At 38.8% G+C, this 21,746-nt stretch overlaps 1 protein-coding gene across 1 annotated transcript; it reads left to right on the forward strand.

Annotated features, from left to right (window-relative positions):
• The first annotated feature begins 4,109 nt into the window (after positions 1–4,109).
• EMC7 (ER membrane protein complex subunit 7) lies at positions 4,110–16,166 on the forward strand. The gene is made up of 5 exons (XM_086613369.1): positions 4,110–4,357; positions 7,430–7,549; positions 9,593–9,731; positions 10,260–10,340; positions 12,490–16,166. The coding sequence occupies exons 1-5, from the start codon at positions 4,116–4,118 to the stop codon at positions 12,640–12,642; spliced, it is 735 nt and encodes a 244-aa protein (XP_086469495.1). The 5' UTR covers positions 4,110–4,115; the 3' UTR covers positions 12,643–16,166.
• The last annotated feature ends 5,580 nt before the right edge of the window (positions 16,167–21,746 follow it).

Genomic DNA, 21,746 nt, shown 5'->3' on the forward strand with positions numbered 1-21,746 from the left:
CCAGCCAAGGTGTTATCAGCTTTATAGAAAGGGAAGATTTCAGAAAAATTGCACTGAAATGTTCAAAGGTGAATTAAAGTTTATGAAATGCTTTACAAATGGTGAACTATAAGCAAAAAACATACGTAGCAAGTTTTGGCATTCAGACTGTGAAAAGGATTCAGCACAAAAATAAGTCCTGCTACATTTCTGTAAACTCCTTTTACCCTTGGGGGAGAAAGAAAAATCTCTTGCTACTTAAAGAGTATCCACTGGTATTCCAGACTACATGATTTTCTGTAAACAGCTACGATACTTAACGGATTTTGATGTTGCATTTGGAGGGCTCAGAGGCATTTAATGGGTCTCCTCTGCTTTTTCATGAAAACCAGAAGTGACAAGAATCTGGAAATACAGATTTCAGTGTTATCGGTGTGATGGCCTTACATTAGTCTAGACCTCCTCTTTGTTCAAACCATTAGGGACTGTCAGCTCTCATCCATCTGGCTGACAGTTCTGTGGCATTAGAGACAGCTGGTTGAAGCAACTCAGACAAAACCAAGAATTTGCTTGTAAGCAGGGTAGAACTTTTGAGAAACTTGCCAGTTTCTACATAGCTGTTACTCAGGGAGTGAATCCATCAGTTAAGAGACAGCTATAAATGATGACATGAATGTCATCCTTGATTGCAGTTTCAGAGGTTGATGGAATTGTTCAGTTGTTTCAATTGAACTGAAACTGTTTCTCGGCAGCTTTATCTGTCTTTTCTGACCAGGGATTGACTTGACATCAAGCTGCAGACACAATTTTGCTAATAGTGAAACTCCTTCTAGAAAAAAGCAGGTAGCATCTCCCAGATGATGTACTAAGAAAATGAGTAGTTGCTTATGATCAGATATATTTTGATAAATTTATACCTGGACATTTTTATTACTTTTTCTTTTTCCAGTTGTACTACTTTCGGGTTTTGTTTTTTTACCTAGAATGCAAACACCCACAGCACAGTATCAAATTCACAGATAGCATTGTGCAATCCACTCAAATGAGATGTTGTTATAGAATCATAGAATGGTTTGGGTTGGAAGGGACCTCAAAGATGATGGGCAGGGAAACCCTCCACTACACCAGGTTGCCCAAAGCCGCATCCAACCTGGCCTTGAACACTTACAGCTAGGCTTAATCGAAAAGGCAGTAATCAACCAACTTAATTATTTTCTCAGTTGTGTACACTTAAAAAAAAAATGGTAACCAATTGATCTGTTTGTATGAAATAGAGCCATTAATACGTAAAGAAGTTACATGGTGAGAGGAGAAGGGACTGTTTACCTCACATTCAAATGGTTGCATGCCAATACAGGTGTTAGAAACTCTGCATGTATAAAAATAAAAATATGCTTCTGCAATGAAAGCTGCACCCATGGTCACGGTTTCCACATGAGGATGGGATTCCAGCCAAGAGGTTGTTTAAGTAACTTGTCAGTTTGTTAGCAGGATGATACAGAGAGAGAAGCTTCTTCCACTAGAGTATGAAAGCACAAATGAGCTTTTCTTTTCTTTGGGTTCACGAGGATTGAAACCAAGTAACTGTATTATTTAGGTTATAAAAATAAATTATTTGGTTGAGGAAATCCTTAAAACCAGAAGGCACAACCATTCTATGTGGTCTGACAGCATCCTAAAACTTAAGTAGTTCCTTGAGAGTATTTAAAAAATAAGAACATTTTTACATTAACTGCATATAAAAACTAGTAACATGAGATGTCACTATGAAGGCGATGTCTTTGTGTTATACTGGAAAAAGCATTGTCTCTGGCTTTAACATAAATCCTACTGCTTAGTGATTCTATGGGTAAGTACTAACTTCACTAACAAAAATTGAAAAAAGTGATGCCCAAAGTTAGTCAGTTCAGAGAAGCTACTTTCTAACACTGTTCAGTTCTAGCATTCTTAGGTTTCCACCCCCAAAACTGGGGGTGCCCTCCTCCCCTCTCTCCTCACTCCTGGGCAAAGGACCTTTTCCGGTTCCTTTGTCCCAGCTTAAATAGGGCAATTCGCAGAGGCGCGGATTGCCTCAACCCCGAGGGAGATGGGAGTCCGATCTGGTGGCCAGAACCCGGTCTGACCCGGTTTCAAAACCAGGGAAGTCACAGGGAGCAAATCCCCTCTCCTCCCACCAGAACTCCTTTACATCAACCCATCACAGGTTTCCACCTCCAAAACTGCTGGAGTTTCTTGCTTTTGTGAGTTTGTGACAGAAAAACATCCTCGATCATATGTCTTCCTGGTTGTCTTCGAAGTAGAGACATCTCAAAAATACTACCAGAGAAATAATTATTTTTATCCCACTCATATGGGGTGACATATGCTTTTAAATTCATGCTGGCATAATGTTTTTATTGAGTATCAGCCGATGACCAGGTTCATCATCTCCAACATAAGCACGTTTAATAATTAATGTTTTCAACGTGTTCAGTGATTAACTCTGACGTAAATAAGACAGGTAAAAAGGAAGCAAGTGTAGCCACAATGTGACAATGAACACGTATTGTCACGGACTGTCACGCACTGAAGGTATCTTCTCGCAACGAGCCACCACCCAAGGGTCGTTGCGATCACCTCGTATATCATGATCAGAAGGTCTTTATCTCACTCCAAGGGTCTTTCCGCAAGAGGGCTTCCAACCGCTCTCCAAGAGCTCCTACCTCTCCAACGTCCTGGAGGGAAATGCCCCACTCCCAGGAGGGAGTGCCCCACCTTTAACCACCCATGGGTCACGTGGTTTCCAGCTGACCAACGTGACTCACAGCACCTGTTTTAACGAAACACAGGTGCTTTTTATTCAACCCGTACAGCAGCCAGAAGACTTCCCCGACAACATATGATGTAACAGGACATGCTGCGTAAAGGGAAAATAGGGGTAGGGAAGGTATTACAGTTCTCTTGGTTTCTGCTATACCTTTCCCTGCCTACTAAGTAATAGCTTTTCACACTACTGTATTGTCAACAAGTTCTAGTTGTTCATCAGAAACAAACTGCAGTGCTGTAAAGCATTGGTTTAAAGAAGACACTTTAAGCCTTGATTTAATGACCAATTTTAATTAAGTTTATCTTTTGTAAGCTTTTTTTGGTAACCTTTTCCTAGAAAAAGCTTGATTATCACTCTTTGCCTGCTAACTATATAAAGATTTAACTTCAAACTAAAATGTCTTAATTATAAACAGCTCCATCTGTTACTAAGGAAGATTCACCTACTTCCTACACGTTTAGGTTTTTCAGGTTCTCGTCTGTGTCCTTCCCTGTTCTAAGCAGCAAATTATCTTATCCTTTGCTTTTACTCACAGACTGAAAAACAGGAGGAGCCCTCTCTGCCCTTCCACCACGCGCTCCGTTTCTCATCTCTGAATAAGCGAACTGTTGAACAACCGTGTAAGGGGACAGCTTATCCAGGTTGCAAGTTACCCGTGCCACAGAGCTAGTGAGCTCCGCAGAGCGTTTTTAGCAACTGTGCTGCTTTTATGGCCCAAGAGCAGAACCTGCAAGATCAGGAATATCTCCCTGGACAACCCGTCCTGCAGCACCTCTATCGCCTCTAGCGTATGAGGCCTCTAGTATGTTTTGTGGCAGGCCGCGGGGGCTGGTTCCCCCGCGGCCTGCGCTCTGTCATCTGCCGCGGGCAGCGCAGCGGAGCTGAGCGGCCAAGCCGGCTCCCGCCGGGCGCGGGCCGCGGCGAAGCGCCCGGCGCAGCTCCGCGGGCAGTTCTGTCCGGCGGCAGCTCCGTAGCCGGGACCGGCGCGGCAGCCTCCCTCCTCCACCCGGGCGGCCGCCGCCCCCCGGCGCTCGGGCCCTGCGATGCCTCGGCCGAGGGAAACTGCCGCGGAGCCTCCGCCTGGCCACCCGCCATGGCCGAAGGGCCCCACCGCTCCGCCTCGCCGCTGCGCTTCACGTCGCCTGACGACGCGCCACTCTCTCACGTGCGCATGCGCACGGCGTCCGCGCTCCCTCCGCCTGCTTGGCGCGCACGCGCAGCGCCGCCGCGGTCCCGCTCCACGCGCAGGTCGCGCTGCGGGCCGCTGTGGCGCGTGCCCGGCGCATGCGCGAAGGCGCTGTTCCGCCGCGGAGGTGGCGGCGGCGGAGCTATGGCGGCGCGGAGTGGGGCTCTGTGGCCGCTGCTGCTGCAGCTCTGGCTGTTTGCGTCGCCGCTGCCCAATGGCGCCCGTGGCTCGGAGTCGGTTGGGGCGGCAGAGCCGTCGGGCGGCACGGGCGCTGGGGAGCGGTTCAAGATCGAGGGCCGGGCCGTGGTGCCCGGGGTGAAGCCGCAGGACTGGATCGCGGGGGCCCGGGTGCTGGTGGACGGGGAGGAGCACGTCGGCTTCCTGAAGTGAGCGGCGGGCGGGGCGGGGGGCTTGGTGCCGGCGGGGAAGCCAGCGTCCCGCGCCGCGTCTGGCCCGGCTTGGGCCGGCGTGCCCCGGTGCCGGGGCGCTGCTCGGGGCTCTCCCGCCGGCGCCTCGGGCCGGCTCAGGGCCCCTTCCGCGGTCGGGCCGTAAGATGGCGGCCAGCTGTGGCAGAGCCGAGCCGCGCACGGCGAGTCGGCCGCCCTGTCCCAGTTAGCAGCGCGCAGCAGTGGAGGTGAACGTCTCGCGTCTGACTGTGGCCATACTGGTGCACTTGCACCGTACCTCGTAAGGCGTTAGAAACGGCCGGGCCTGTGGTGGGAACCTGGAGTGCTGTGGGGATCGTGGTTGACAGCCTCCTGCAGACGGAACCAAGTTGATGACTAAGGCTGCTGGCTTTTTAAAGATCAAAAATTGGAACTAAATTAAAAGAACTTAAAAAAAACCCAAAACCAAAACCCACAAGTTTGCATTAAGTTCTAGAGTACACTGTTCTGAGCCCTCACCACAAAAGGGTGGAAATTCTGTCACTTATTTTTTAAGACTCTCTCCTTAGCTGAGAAAGACTTCACTCATTTTGGAGAAATGTATGTTTGTGGCAGAAAGTTACAGTTGTAGTTACATATTACGGTACCCATGAAAATCCTTTTTACCAATGAAAGCCATTTTAAGGGATATGGCTTTATTTTTTTCACATAAAATCATGCGAATGTATTTGCAAGCTGTACAGAATCTCATTAGCTTTTTCAGTCTCAGTTGGTAGTGGGTATATTCAGATCAGCAAAGGATCTAGAGATATTAAGACATAGAAAATGTCCTCAGAATTAAGAATCGAACTAATGTCATAGTTTCAAGCTAATTCTAAAATCCTTTTTATGATTTTTAATACCGTATGATACACTGCTTTTAAAATTGTATATTAAAATGAGAAAGATTATGTGGAATTAAGATAAACCATCTCATAAATACCAATCATTTTTAATTATTCCCTCTGCGGTAAAAGTCGAACTGAACTTCGACACTGGGAACTGTGGATAGGTTACAGATTTTACTCTGCAAAACTTGGCAGAATCTTGTCAGTGTAGTATCTGATAAGCCTGTACAGCTGAGTTGTGGGAGCCTGACATTGTATTTAGGAGCTGATATAATAAATACCGTGGAGTTAGTAAGTTTCCAAATGCTTGTTTGGAACTCGAGTTGCCTGAAACAGGAGGAAATAGTCTTAGCCAAGAGCATATGATGTTTCTGACTGTAACCTAGATATCAACCTATGTTTACAGATGTGAAAAATTATATTGCTATAACTTAAAGCGAATCAATTAATATTACAAAAGTTATTTGGTTTGCGAAACATATTTGTAGATGCCGTTCTGCCATAAGCATGGTACGTTTTAGCAAAAATACTTTAATGTTGGTTGGGGTTTTTTTTGTCACTTGTAGTGAACACAGTGCTGGATGTATACTTTTAGTAAGAACTGTGTTAGAAAAAACAACAATTTTTTTTAAATAACAGTGCTATTTCAGGCTCAGTAGAAGGATCCTTCACTTTCAGTGACAAATTTAGATGTATTTGGTATATTAGAAGATATATTTGTCACCATCACTCAGGCAGCTTTCGATTATATCTTACATGGATATCATTCCAGTTATCAAAAAGAGGAAAATAATTGACATAGCAAAGTTGCTTTTTGAGTATTTCAAGAGTCATTCTGTAGTACAAGCATTTTTATAAATCTGATTAGTTTCCCCACTGTAGTAAAATCGAGCTTTTTTTCTTTTCTTCTAAAAGGGCAGTATTAGATACCAGTATATGAAGTGAGAATTTGCTTTGTCATATAAACAAATCTTTAGAAAAAAATCTATAATTTAATTTTATCAAAAGTAGTACTGTAAAGAATGAAAAATTAAAAGGAAATTCCTAAGGAAACATCCTTCTAGCAGTTGCAATATAAGATAATGTAAGCGTTCTTAGGGTTCAAATCCTCACATAAAGTATTAGTGAAATCCGCTAATTACGTTGTGATGTTTATATGCTTCTGTCTTAGTGGTCCTCAAGTGATGTACGTCTTTGAGAGAGAAAACTTGTATGAAGAACATAAGATCAAAATTCTTTTTGAGGGTTTGCTTTTGTGGAGGGTCTGTTTTGTTTTCCTGATGCAAATTTCTGATGTATCAGGTTTTATTACTCTTTTTTTCCCCTTTGAACAACTTTTCTGGTCTTAACTTTGAGTCTTTTTTTTTTTAGGAGAAGTATCTCTTATATTAATATATTTTTAGAAGGATAGAGAACACTAAGTTTTTCTTCTGGAAACTTCTGGAAGCATGTAGGAGGAAAACGACGAGCTTCTGTACTTTAATTTAATGGCAACTGCTGCTGAAGCTTTCAAGTATGCTTCAACTAATATTTTCACTGAATATTGAAACTTCATATTTTAAAATAAAAGCAGTCTGTCTGAAAATGCCTTCTGTGTATATGTTCAGAGCTTTTAGTTTCCTTATTGTTGTGATTGAGCTTTCCAGCGTGGGCTAGTCCTAAAGGGAGCAATTAAAAGTATAAATGTCTGTTTTGCAATAAAGGCACAAACCACAATTGTGCGTTGCAAGTCATCTCTAATAGCTACCCACACTATGTAGGATATCAGTTTTGGGTTTTTTTTGGTTTTAGCAGAAACACTGAAGCAAAGTAAACTTCTTTGTATGTATTTCAGAAGGAGAAAGGAAGGTGTAAGTTGATTCTGCCATCACTTGAACAGATGAAATCTAACCATTTCAAATCTTACTTAGGCTGTTAAATTATTCCTTTAGCAAGACAATAGCTTGAGGACATGAGAAATCTTTAACGTAACTGGTAACTTCTGCCACTGTTGTGGCAAACATTGATCACTTTAAGAGGCTTATTATTATTATGAGTGCTGACTGATTTAAATTTTCCTTTTGGTCATTGTTATATTGAGATTAATAATACAAAATGATACTGTTACAGTTTCTTCTTTTTAGAAAATAAAGCACCTTCTGTTGTGTACTGGAGCATATTGAAATGTAGTGGAACTTTTTTTCAGGACAGATGGAAGTTTTGTGGTTCACGATATACCTTCAGGATCTTATGTAGTGGAAGTTATATCCCCTGCTCATAAGTTTGAGCCCGTAAGAGTTGACATAACTTCAAAAGGCAAAATGAGGTGAGCCCTTCCTGATTTGCTTCTGTATTGGTCTGTTAAGTATTCCTGAAAGCACAGTATAAGCAATAATATAAACAGTACTGTAGCTCTGATGTTACGTTTCAGACCATGTTTCAGGTTGTTTTAACATCACTTCTAGGAGCATGTTTCTTAAAATCCAAAGTCTCATTTCTTTCTTCATTTCATAGTTCTGACCTTAAATAAGAGGAAATAGATAAAAAGAGTTCTTCTATTTGTTTACTTTTGTGATTTCCGTATATAGCTATTTTGAAATAAAATCTAGACGTAAATCAGTTAACTACTTTATCTTTTGCCAATACTTTTTTCTTCTTCCCTTTTTCCTTTCTTTTTTGCTAAATGTTCTGTCAAGACTTGGCACAAAGAAATTCTAATTCCAAATTCTAAAATATTTCTGTTACACCTCTGAAAGATCCTCCTTACAGTTACAGGCAAATGCTAGTAGTTGCCAGCCTGCAGTGTTTCTGTAGCATCGTTAGCTTTTTTTTAATGTTACGGCCAGATACATTATCCCTGAGAACTAGTAACTGTACATCTGTAATTGCACACTATTCAGTAAGTAATACAGAAAAATGGCTATCCTATCTAATAAAGTGATTTTCATTTAAATGAAGATGTTTGTAGTTCATTTCTCATTGTACAGGCACTCATGTAGTATCTTAACTTCAAATCTGTCTTCTACAGTGTCTTATAAAAGACTCCGTCATTTTTTAGGAGCACAAACATCAATATAAACACTTCAGCAATATTTTTAGGGAAGGTTAAAAGTTAAAATATCAAACAGAATAGTGCAAACAGTCTATTTCTAAATAATAATAGCACAATTTGTGCTTAGATTTTTTTCCCAAACTTTATGTAAATTTTAAGTTGATACTTTGTTAGGCAGTATCTCTTTGGCACAACTAATACGTAATAAATAAGGAGGGAACTCAGTGAAATAGATGTGATAGTGTGTGTAGCCTCTCACTTAGCACTGTTTTGGTATCTAAGGACTAGACATAACACATTTGATGTTAAGTAAATTGCTAGGATATGCCTGCAGAACAAAGTACCCGTAGGCTTGACATCTCTGTCAGTCAAACAGACAAGAACTATAATGAGGAATACAGTTGGGAAACACATGAGAAAATGTCAACTGGGCTTTTCTAAGGGAAGTTCTGCCTTAAAAAAAATTGAATTCTTAGGAAACAGTGTATCAATAATGCATATGTTTGATAAGATCTACTTGAAAATCTCAAAAGCTTTTCAAGAAATTATGTAGTCATAAGGTCAGAGGGAAAGACATTCTGTGGATGAGTATTTGGTGAAAAATTTGGAAGGAATAAATGATTTCTCTTGTAATGGGCAGAAGTCATACCTGGTGTTTCACAAGATGGGTAAATGTTCATAGATAATGAAAAATGGGTGAAGAGTGTCAAAATTAAGAGGATAGTACGAAGTAACTGTCTAAATACTAAGCGCAAGTGAAGAATACTAGTGAACTGTGGGAGGCCTTATAAAGTAAGAGAAGGGCATTGGTATGCCCTTCTGTCAAGACCGAGATTTGATGTTGATAAATGCAAGTCATGCACCTATGGAAAAGGTAATATTAACTTTGTATGTAAATAATTGTTGCCCGGAGCAAACTCTGTTTAAGCTACACTACACTCTTCAAAGCTGTACCTTTTCTTTCAGTGTTGCAGCATTTCTTGCTCATGACCAAGGTGAGAAAAAATGTTTTGCAGAAGCCACATTTGAACAAATAGTTCTGATGTTTCTGATCTGCAGGTCTGTTTTCTGATATGAAGTTTTTCCGCCTGCTTAATAGCTAGCCTGGAAAAAAGGTACATGAGTATCATTTGATCCCGTAAAGCATGCTGCTGAGAGAAATTAGCTTCTGAAAAGTGAAGTCTAGCTGACACTGCCTAGCAGATAGTTTTGGTTTTAGTCTATTATTAAAACTTTGTTTGGAATATTGTTAATTAATCTTTATTTTTTCTTAAAGATTATATTTACATTTTTAATTATTTCCATTTTGTTCATTAGAGCAAGATATGTGAATTACATCAAAACCTCTGAAGTTGTCAGGCTGCCCTACCCACTGCAGATGAAATCTTCTGGACCTCCTTCATACTTTATAAAGAGAGAATCTTGGGGATGGACAGATTTCCTCATGAACCCTATGGTATGTACAAGCAACACACAAAGGTTAAAAGAGTGCTTAGGATCTAAATATAGCTGTTCTTCAGAATACTGAGAATAAAATAATTGAGGAAAGAGTACACTCTGCTCTTCTGAGAGGATTGTTTTCCTTCTTTGTGTTTTACTTGTTGACAAATAGAAAGTTTTTTTACAACCTCTCCTCTTTATACCCACTCTCATAATGTATGTCCTCTGAAAATAGCCCGTGGTCTGGTCCCTTTGACAACATGATGTTTTTCTGGTAGTGTGGTGATCAACATGTTGAACGAGATAACAAGCATTTACTTCAGTGGTCCAACTCTGGAATCTGTTATTTAAAACATAATACTTTCTTATGAGGTTTCTTTCCTGACAAGTGGATTACTGTTACTGGATTACTGTTACTGGGTTACTGACTGAGAATGCAGTAGTTCTAGGATATGGCTTTTTAGCTAAAAGGTTTATGTCAGTATGTCTAAAAATATCTGGAGCAACAAATAAGCTGATGAAATATTTGCTGTTTTCTGTGTAGGTGATGATGATGGTTCTTCCATTACTGATATTTGTGCTTTTGCCCAAAGTTGTCAACACCAGTGATCCTGATATGAGACGGGTAAGTAGGTTCAATTGATGCAGACGTAGATAAGAAAGATAATGAAATTTTAAGGTACGGGAAAGTAATAAAAACAGAACTGGACTTTTAAAGAAGTCTTAATGGGCATAATTTATTCAGTTAACACAATGTTGCTGTTCTAACAATGAATTTTAACATTTCCAACTCATGAATTTGCTGTTAAACAATACAACACAGAATTGATTGGTTGGCACAGCTTTGAAAGTGTAACAGCATGAATAATGTTTTCCAGAGTTCCTTTGGAGCAATAAATATAATTTCTCAAAGACTGTTTTTTCTATAAATCTCCAGTATATTTAAGCATTTTAAACACTGTGTTTAAATCTAGCACTTAACTGTGTTTGAATCTAGCACTTAATTTTTAGACATCATTTAGTAAGTGTCATGTGTGTTGAGAAGTATGATGTGGGGTTCTCTAATCCACCAGCCTAAACCACATAGTTTACCAGGTTGTTAAATCCAGATGTCACAATAGTGTATGTGATATGGAGTCTTAATACAGCAATTAAATTATCTGATTTATTGTTCTTTCATCATGCAAAATGCTGAATAGCGGAAGGCTAGGACAAAATGGAGATTCAAGGTGTTTGCTAAATCTTTTCTTATTTTTAAAAGTGTTCCTTGTCTGTCTTGGGTGGCTGCTTTTTGAGGATTCGGTTAATTTAAACTCCTTTTCTTCTAAATGGCCACTGTCTTCAGTAGTACTTTATAGGTGTTTGATTTTTTTGGTAGTTTTTTGTTTGTTTGGGTTTTTTTTTAAGTAATACCTATAAAAAGCTTATCAGAGCTATGTAATGCTCTTTTGGCTTTAACTTTGATTAAAAACGGGATATGAAAATATGCTGGATATCTGCGGCATGTTCTTCAAACCAAGCTTAACTTTGGAAATTGAGTTTTAAAACGGTCACTTATTCCTTACTTTTTTCACTGATCTGACAATGCTTAGAGGCAGGCTGTTCTGATGGTAAACAATCGGAACTTCTGATGATTTAATTCTTAATAGCTGACTGATATGACTTGATAAGGAAAAATTTTAAGTAGAAAGAATCTTTCTTGTAATTTAGATTAAAGAATAGGAGAAGGTAGTTTTTAAGAACTCATTTGTAATAGTATTCTCTAGATGACCATATATTAAATTCTTAAGTGTATATCTAGCTTCAGTTTGCTTGTGTTACATTTTTCAAATTAGCCTGTTTTTTCTTTAAGGAATCTGCACAGTACTAGTTTATATGGAAAGTTAATGATTTAGTAACTGTGCTTATTGTAGAGGCATTAAGTACAGAGGTAGTATAGATGTAATAGTAACAAAGGCTACCATAAGAGCTTTTGTTTTGGTTGTACCTTGAAAATAGTTAAAGCTGTGTTGTTCTAAATGGCAACTAAAAGAGCAAGATGACAATCCCACATTAATTGGCAATTACTATAAGCATTATCACATTGTGGATGTGGAGTTCAGCTGTTTTATTCATTAAGAGTACTTTAGGGTTGATTTGTTTGTTTTAAACCGTACTAATTCATCTCATAGAGCTATTATACCAAACTTTAAAGTTACGTTAAGCTTAGCTGGATATATGGTCTCATATTAAAATCCTTCCTTTCATGTAACAAAGAAAACTTAGCTGCTGTACACTAATAGCTTGATGTTATAAAGTAGGGCAATAAAAATATCTAATCCCTTCAAATAACTTCAAAAATTTATTAGATTTAGCATAAATAATACTCATTTGAAAACACCAAAGTCTGCAATCTATGAGAACACATCTGAAAATCTTAAGCAAAAGCTTAAATTTTAAAATGGAGGAAAGTAATGCTGAAAAGAAGTAATGGCTTTTTCTTTCTTTTAGAAAATTATTTTTATTTTTTTATTAGGTGGTTGCCCTGTAAGACTGCTTAAGACATGGTTACCTTTTTCCATATATCAGTGCTTTTAGTTTCGGGGTTTTATGTTTCTGTGTGTAGCTGGGCATTTGGTTGTGGTTGTATAAAAATATGTACCCTGGGAGGACTACAAATACTAAAACAGTATTTAGGAAAAGTTTACATCTTTCTGATAAGATCATTTAACTGATGCCTTAGAAACAGCCAGAATTGTTACGAGCTATTAAGTTTATCTAATTTTTGCATGCAGGAAATGGAGCAGTCAATGAACATGCTGAATTCCAACCATGAGCTGCCAGATGTCTCTGAATTCATGACAAGACTTTTCTCTTCAAAATCTTCCAGCAAGTCTGGTAGTAGCAGCAGTAAAGCAGGAAAAAGTAGTTCTGGAAAAAGGAGGTAGTTAAGTCTTCCTCCTAAGCCTGAGTTTGCACAACTGTTTGTTATGTGGTATAATGTTTATTTGTCTTGAAAGATCAAAAAGCCACTACTGTTAACTTTAATCAGGCATAAAATGCAGTATGCTACAACTGTGGTGCGTGGCTTTTTTTAGTCTGTATAAGCTGTTTTGTACTTGACAGTAAGCAAAAGAGGACATGGCTTCAATACTGTATCTGTATAAAGTTATTGATAATACTGAATTAATGATATTGTTCTGTAAAGAATTATTATAAAATATATGATGTGCTAAACAGTAATGAATGTCTTAATCATAAGGCAATGTATAAAAAAATTTCAAAGGCAATAGAAGTGGAGTTCAGTCTTAAGATGGCTTTAATGTTTTGTACTTGCTGTGGAGTTCTGAAGTGAACAAATCCTCTTTTCAAAATTGAGTTGTGGGTTTACTGAGTAAGTAATTTGCTATATCAGCTTGTCATATGTGTTACATATAAAATAATTTTTTTCTACATTGTTTGCTGCCTGTACACTTTAGTTCAAGGACTTTCCACTTTTTATTTCCCGGTTTTATTCTGATCTACTTTCTGCTAAAAACTCTGCTGGGGAGGAAAGGAAAGCATCCTGCATCAGAAAGTCTTTCAAGCTCTGTCAAATTAATTACGAATCCAAAGTATCTATATAACATGATGAATATATTTATCTTGGATCTTTCCTTTCTCAATCACATTTATCACTTCTGCAACACTTTTGGTTCTTACTGTTTTCTGTGTGCTGTGCATTCATCTTATCAGTGGTATGTGTTGAGGCCAAATACAGAACAAAATTTTTAAAATTAAAAAAAGCATAGTAGGGAGGTAAATCCAACTCATCTTTTAAAATTATGTTCCAAAGTATATGGGTGTCTCTGAGTATGCTAAGTCACTGGCAAAACTTTGTTCTTTGAGCATGCCTTTGTGTCTATACTGCAGTATCTTTTCAAGCTATCCACTAACTTCAGAGGACAGTTGAAAAAAATGATTGTTTTCCACCAGATGAACATTTGCAAATTAGAATGACAGCAATACCTGCCAAATGCCATTAGCAACTGTCAGTACATCTTTTTTAGCGTAAATGCTGCTATTCTCCATTTTTACAATAGCTAACTTCTTAGGTAATGGTATCCATGCAGTATGGGTAATGTATATCTGATTCCAAAAATGTTATTTAACATTCACCTAAAGTATACTTGAAGTGAAATCAATTCTAATGCATTTATTCTGAGATTTTTAAACACTAGCCAAGCACTTAGGAGGGCTATAAGTTGTCTTGGGATACATAACTTAGAAGTATGCTGTGAAACATAAAAGCTGCAAAAGATTAAGTACTTGTTCATAGGATTAAGTCAACTTTTAAGATATTGGAGAAGAAATAAACTGATGGTTTTTGGACAAGGAAAAATTTCAGTCTTTGCAAAATAAGCTTCATGGTTTTGGTCTTGTTTTTGTTTTACTTGAATGGTCTTTTTGTTTTGTATAAAGTAAAATATATGCAATAGAGACAAAAGGATGCTTGGATATTCTTGCTGGAAGGATTCACTGAAATGAGTGTCATGTTGGCTTTGTTAAAAAAAACGAAAAAACTCCTTCAACAGCATCTTACTGAAAAATTCATAGGAAGAACAGGGAGTAGTTCTTTGAAAATGGAACAATTAGCTTTGTTACTATGCTGAAGCTACAAGCCATGAGTTACTATTGTTTAACAGTAATTGGAATGACAATTAAATTGCATTAACTTATTTTAATCACAGTTTGTTCAGTAGTTAATCATATTGGTGCATTTTTCCTTGTTACAGATGTAAGAACAGCAGTATTTCTGCCTTCTTTCATTGTGTCTGCTCACAGTTTTGATCTGTCTTTAAGGGAGAATGGAGAATTTAGAACATGAAAAGATTAAAGTCCTCGTTAAGAGTTCAGAGTGAAGAAATTGGCAGTAATTGCAAGGACCCTATAAAACTTTGGAAGGACTATATGAAATACTCAACACTTCTCTTTTTCCTAGAACTGATATATCAAGGTTCAGGCAATTTCTTTGTGCATCAGGATCAGATGCAGTGTACCACTCCCCTGCCTTTGTCAACAGAAAACTGCTTTGTGCCCGGAAACCTGTTACCTGAGCAATACAAGCCAAAAAAAATCTTGTTACCTAATGTTATTCCCTCAATCGTGTACTTTCTTTACTCCTTTTCAGATACCTTTGTGATAAAGTGATTTGTAGAAGTGCATTGGTCAGCTGCTGAACTAGTCCTAGTTACAATGGTGCCGACTTTTTTTAACATTTTTATTTTGGAGCTGGAATCTGTGTGTGTCAAGTGGGAAAAGAGGTTCGAGGCACCATGCCTTGGTCACTTAAAGTTATAACTTTGTCTTGAGCTATCATAAAAGCCACTAAGCAAAGCTTATTTGAGAGGTTTCCTGTTGCAGTTAGTGGTACAATGCAAGGTTGTTTTTCTGCAGAAGGTAAACATTCAATATAGTTCAGTTTTAATTTCTTGTCCTTATTTACAGATGTTTAGTAGTCTGTCTTCTGTGTTAGGTCTGACATCTCTATTTTTCAAAAAAACATAGCTGCCTTTTAATGAGGCTACTTGGGATAACGTAAGGCAGACAGTAAGCTGAAGCAGCTGATAGAACAGAAATTAAAGATGTACAGAACCTGCTTGGACTATAGATAACATTTTTCTTACATCACGGTTTCACAAGTAGACAAGCTGATTTCCTCACTGCCAAAAAGAGGAAGACTTGGTACCTCAGCTTGGATGGGGTAGTCCTGCTGCCTTCTGCCTACAGGTTCTGGTACTTCTCAGACTTTGCCAATCGTTGACTTAAGAGAAAATTGTCCCATCTTTCTGCTAGATTTTAAATCAGCCCACAGAAGGCTCAAAGAAATGCCAGAGCCAGTGGAAAGTAAGCACTAGAGGCATGCAGTCAGAAGCAGAAACTCTTCATAGAATCAGAATACCAGGTTGGAAAGGACCTCAAGGATCATCTAGTCCAAACTTTCTTGGCAAAAGCATGGTCTAGAGAAGATGGCCCAGCACCCTGTCCAGCTGAATCTTAACAGTGTCCAATGTTGGAGAATCCACCACTTCCCTAGGGAAATTATTCGAGTGGCTGATTGTTCTCATTGTTAAAAATTTTCCTTGTGTCCAATCGGAATCTCCCCAGCTGTAACTAGTACCCATTAATGCTTTTTCCATGGGACTCCCTGTAAAAAGGGAGTCTCCACTTTCTTTGTAGCCACCCCTTAAATACCACAACATGGTGGTAAGGTCTCCCCTAAGGTTCTTTTCTCAAGGTTGAGCAAACTCAGTTCTCTCCGCCTTTCCTTATGTGGCAGGCTTCCCAGTCCTTTGATCATCTTTGGGGCCCTTCTCTGGGCCCTCTCCAGCCTGTCCACATCTTTTTACATAGCAGGGACCAAAACCAAACGCAGTATTCCGGGTGTGGCCTGACAAGCGCTGAGTAGAGTGAGATAATGACTTTATCTCTGCTGGTGATCCTCTTGTTGATGCAACCCAGCATCAACATGTTGGCTTTTTTTGCTGCAGCAGAACACTGTTTGCTCATACTGACCTGGTTGTCCACCAGGTCCCTTTCCATGGAGCTGCTCCCCTGGCAGGTAGATCCCAGTCTGTGCTGCGCTCATGGATTATGTTTTCCCAGGGGCAAGACCTTAATTTGTCCTTGTTGAACTTCATAAGGTTCTTGTCAGCCCACTCTTCCAGCCTATCCTTGTCTTCCTGCAGGGTGGCTTTTCCTTCCCAAGTGTCCACTTCCCTCCTCAGTTTGGTATCATCAGCAAACTTGATGAGGGTACGCTTGATGCCATCATCTAGGTCATTTATGAAGATACTAAACAACAATGGGCCCAATATCAATCCCTGGGGAGTCCAGCTTGTGGCAGGCTGTCAGTTTGAAAATGAGCTTTTGTGCATCAGGAAAACAGCTCTTCTCTGTTTCTGGCAGTGAGTGTGAGTCACTCAGTCAGCTCACTGCATCTGAAGGATTTGCGGCCTCACAGCTCATTTAGCCATGTTCTGAATGAGTGGGCAGCTCTGAGTTTATCACAGGTTGTGTAGAAGGGAGAGGAGACGTATTTTGCTGAAGTCTGTTTCAACTATTAGTCATTTAAGATGGCCTGGAAGGTTTTTACAACAGTTTGAAATAATTTTATCAATTACTTAATCAAAGATGCTTCTATTCTTCACATGTAAGGAAGAAGTTTAACATATTGGTATCTTACCTCACTATTTTAAACAAAATATTTTTTGGTGCTCTTTTTGGTGAAGTTGGGGTGATAACAGCTTTGTAAATGGAGTGTGTGTTGGTTAAAATAGAAAGGCTGGCTTGTGTTTAAGATTTGTATTTGTGAAGAGGACTTCAAACTCCAGAATCAAGTGCCTTGGGTTCTGATGCAACTGTCAGGCTTTGTGCAAATCGTTCATGATTTCTGTTTCAATTTCTTGTGTATGAACTGTAAGAAGCTTGTCTCACAAAAATAATTGTAAGGATAAATTTAGTAACGAATATCGGGTACTCAAATAGTATGGCTGTGAGCTTACTGAAGAAGATATAGTAAGTAATCTTCTTAAAGAGCACTTTTATTAAGCCTTTATATGTACTTCTTTATACATAATTGTTAAAGCAACGCTTTTAAGTAACCGCTTGTCAAGATTTCCAGAGCAATCTAGGCAAATTAAGTGCATAATCTTTTGCAATTTATTGAAAAGTGTATTAAACCACTAAGATCCATTTAAACGTCTCCACTTGGATGTTAATGGACCTTTAATTGCATAAAGGTTGTGTACGATCAGTAGCTCAAAGAGGGCAAAGTTTGTTTCACAGTTTGATGAAAGGACCCTCCTTTTACAGGCTAACAGTGATAGCAGTATCTCAATGAACTAAAAGGATTTCACTTTCAAAGACATCATGTCTGACCTTAATCCTGCTGCTATCGATAGTTAGTAGATGGCAAATTTGTATTCCTATTGTTTTTTGTTTCATTTGAAACTTACTTCTTTTAGGAAAATAACCAATATGAAATATAAATAATCGTGTATCCTTAGGGGTAGTGCATGTTTTTCATTCTGATATGTCTGAATGAAATATGGATAGATATATATGGCTATTTATTATGCTTATTTAATTAACTGAAGGCAAATAGATGTATTTACATCTACTGTTGATAGGCTAAGGAATACAGAAAGAACTTAAAATTTTGAACTTCAAATCAGTGGAAAAGCAGATTTACTGAAGAAAGTATGATGAAAGGTTAAAAAAAACCCACACATGCACATTTTGCACATTCTTGTGCAGGAAAAGCACAAGATGCACCTGCGGTGTTCAGGGCATTGAGAAGATCCTATTTAATAGGTTTAATTGTGATCTATATCCTAAAGGCTGGTTACTGAGCAGGTAAGTGGCACTGAGGCACCAGCTTGCCTGGGACAACAACTGCGCACGCTATACTCTCTGAAAAAAGGCGCGCAGACTTTGTATCTCAGGAGTTGTTTCTCACCCATGCTAACTTCCCTACTGTATCTAGGAATTACTGGGAGTGGAGGGAGACTGTTGTTCTTTGGCATGTCCAAAAGTGTATTGACAACTAGTGCACAAGCATAATAGTACAAATCAGCAGATTCCCGTGTCCAGGCAAGTTCTCTGGCAGTATTCCATTTAGTAAGGTACTTCAAGCTATAGATCATTGAAAGGAGAAAAAAATGGAGAAAAACTCTCCTGAGGTAATGAAAGGACATGAAAAAGACTGAAGAAATTTTAAGGATTGCTGTAATGGCAGATTTGACCCAAATATTAAAATTTGCAAAAAATAACTTTAAAAAAATTGTAGACTAAAGACGTTTTTGTGATGTTCTATAGACATTCCCTTCTAGGTGATTGTAACATTAGCAGTAGCACTAGCATGTATGGACAAATGATTTTAAGAGAGCAGATGAAGATGTCTGGCCACTTCATGGCTCGTACATGTCTGCTTGTCGTAACTGTAGTCACAGCTTTTAGGAGAGCACAGACTTCTGTATTTGCCTGTTACCTGTGTGAGTGATAAAAGAACCAGTGATCCCATGTTTCTTTCCAGCTGGATAAGATTGCTATACCATTCAAGAGATGGAGCTCTTCATTCTTTTACTCAGGCACTACATAAAAACTGGGCACCCATTTAAGGCACTTCCTTCCCTAAATGGTATAATCTAGCCACCAAGCAATCCACCTTTCCCCCACTGTCAGTGTAGGCTCCATTCTGTGTGATAGTCTGCCAATGGACTGACTGAAGGGACCTGTTGGAGCGGGTCCAGAGGAGGGCCACAAAGATGATCCGAGGACTGGAGCACCTCTCCTATGAGGACGAACTGAGAGAGCTGGGGTTGTTCAGCCTGGAGAAGAGAAGGCTCTGGGGAGATCTCCTAGCAGGCTTTCCGTACCTAAAGAGGGCTTTACAAGAAAGCTGGAGAGGGAATTTTTGCAAGGGCGTGTAGCGCTAGGACAAGGGGTAATGGCTTTAAGCTGAAAGAGAGCAGATTTTGAGTAGATGAAAGGAAGAAATTCTTCACTCTGAGGGTTGAGAGGCACTGGAACAGGTTGCCCAGAGAAGTTCTGGGTGCCCCATCCCTGGAAGATTTCAAAAATCTTACTGCTTTCATCATTTCAGTGTCTGTAAAGACAGGACCTTAGACTTTAATGACTATTTTGAACTTGATACTCTGTGTAAAATCTGGTGATTTGGATCATAAAATAATACAACTTTCAGGGAGCTTTTAGTCACAAAATTGTCTGTAGGAATAGTATTGTTTTAGTCTATTTTCAGGTTAAGCTAGTGAAAGCTTCTTGAGGTCAAAAATAGGTTGTTTTTTTTTTATTTCTGTTGTTTCAAAATCCATAAAGGATTGTGAATCATCTGTTACAATAAATATTGATTCTTCAGGAAAACCTGTCTACTTTTTAAATTACAAGGTTATTCCTTCAAATTCTGCTGGCTGTGACCCTTGTGTAATACTATGTTTCCAATAACGTTATGAAGATTGAATGACAATATAATTTTCTGTGGAAGTGGAACTTAGCGAGTTAGCTCTTTTATTGACGATGCATAAAACCAGATTGCAGTTGAGCTCATTTTTATTATGTATTTGGTTCTGCATGGCTGATAGGAATAAAAATTAATTAAAGACTGTCATTCAGTCAAGGGCAAATGATAGTGAATATACACCAGAAAGAAAATCTTTCATGACCTTTTTCATCCAAAGTTGGATTTTGAACTGATTCTTTAAAGCTGAACACAAACATCAAAAAGCGATATAAAAGGTGGTGAAACTCATTTGAAAACAGAGCAAGTAAAAAGGGTTTTAAAGGAATATTTTCTGTTTGAAATATTAGAATGTTCTCCTCAGAAGCTCTCTGGATTGTTTAAGGATCTTCTTGCTGTCTGGTACACACAAGTGTACCTTTTCCCTTTGTGTTTCAGCATGGAGAATAGGGCACCCAAGCTCATAGTCTGGTGTGCAGGGCACAAAACTGCTGTTTACCATGCAAATGCAAGGAGAATCCAGTTAAATACTCAGAGTAGTACTTCCCATTCCTGGGGTCAGAACAGAATAAGACTTTGAACTAATTTTTGGGAGTAAGGAGGAGTGTTTCTTTTGCTACCAGTTTGTTTTCTCAGCCATCCATAGATGCTGTTCAGATTACTTCAGTTTAGCAGATGGGAAACGTATAAACTGTGTTAGTAATGGTTAAATTTCTTGACTGTGGTAGTAGAACACCCTGCAGGGAAAGAGTATCTAAAGAAATTGGAGATGAAGATTAAGCTTCCCAATGATGTTATGTTTTTACAGTGCTAAACATTATCTCTTACAAAGAGAAGAAGCTCAGATGAGAGGTGGAGCTGTTACTAAAAGACAGGTTTATAGTGGAATAAGTGCAGCATCCATCAACATATTTACCAAAAGTGGTGAGAAGTGAACCATGGTGTTGTTACCAGGTATGTGATTAAAGGATCCAGAAGGTCCTTTCATAAAAATAATACTTGAACTTGTAGCTTTGTAAGGGTCCCCACATGTCAGGCATGTGAATCTACAGACAGTTGGTAGAGATTCCTTGTGAAACTTTATCTTGTAATCCTCTTTTTTGCATTTGAACTGTAGTGTTGATACTCACTCTTTTGTTTTGGTTTGTTTTCCTGCTAATTCTATTCACATGGTATTTACATAGAGTTTTCTTACTTGTATTTGCCCTTCGTTTTTATGAAGACTACAAGGGTCTTGTTGAAATTGCTGTAGCAAAATCTATTCAGCTGGTGCTGGCAGAAATAATTGTATACATCACTTGCGCTTTCAAGTGTTTCAGTGGTAGCAACCAATTATTTCTATCACCAGGTAGCTAGCTAATGGCAGAGAGGTCATTTGTCCTGGAAAGATCTGATCAAATTGCTGTGCTTTCTTTGTAATATGCTTCAGGCTTATTTTATTGTAGAATTTTTTTCAGATTCTTTAAGTGTACCCTGAGGAGATTAAGATTGTACAAAGTCAGCCACAGTTCACTGAAAATACAAGAATTTAACAAAATGCACTGTTTACAGTTTTTCCTTTGGGGGGGGGGGGGGGCGGTGGGGAAGAAAATGTCCAGAGTGCCTCGGTAGCTCCTCATGAAAACCATCAACTTAAATTCCAGTACCTACCAATGAAAGTCACTGGCTGCTTTCAGCCCACTTCATTAGTATCACATAGGAAAGAAACACTTTAAGAATTCTGCATCTTTCAATCTTAAATCTATATCACAAAAAATCTGTATGCTCTCCTTCATGCATTGTAGCTGTTTATGCATTTTTTATATATGATGGACTAAGCTTGCCCTCTGAAGCTCATGAAGTGCCTTTATAGCTTTGCAGTACCTTATTAGCCTTTTGAAATCTTTTGTACATCGTTCAAATTTGATAGCCTTTTTCTAACTATATGAACTTCCACTTTCTCAAATGTGCTTCTTTGTAAGAAGTGATTATGGCTATAAGACTCACATTTGTAACTTGATTTAAGCACTGTCTGTCGGGGTTTTTTCTTTAAAT

Source organism: Tauraco erythrolophus, chromosome 6 (assembly GCF_009769465.1).
Source record: "Tauraco erythrolophus isolate bTauEry1 chromosome 6, bTauEry1.pri, whole genome shotgun sequence".
NCBI classification, from domain to species: Eukaryota; Metazoa; Chordata; class Aves; order Musophagiformes; family Musophagidae; genus Tauraco; species Tauraco erythrolophus.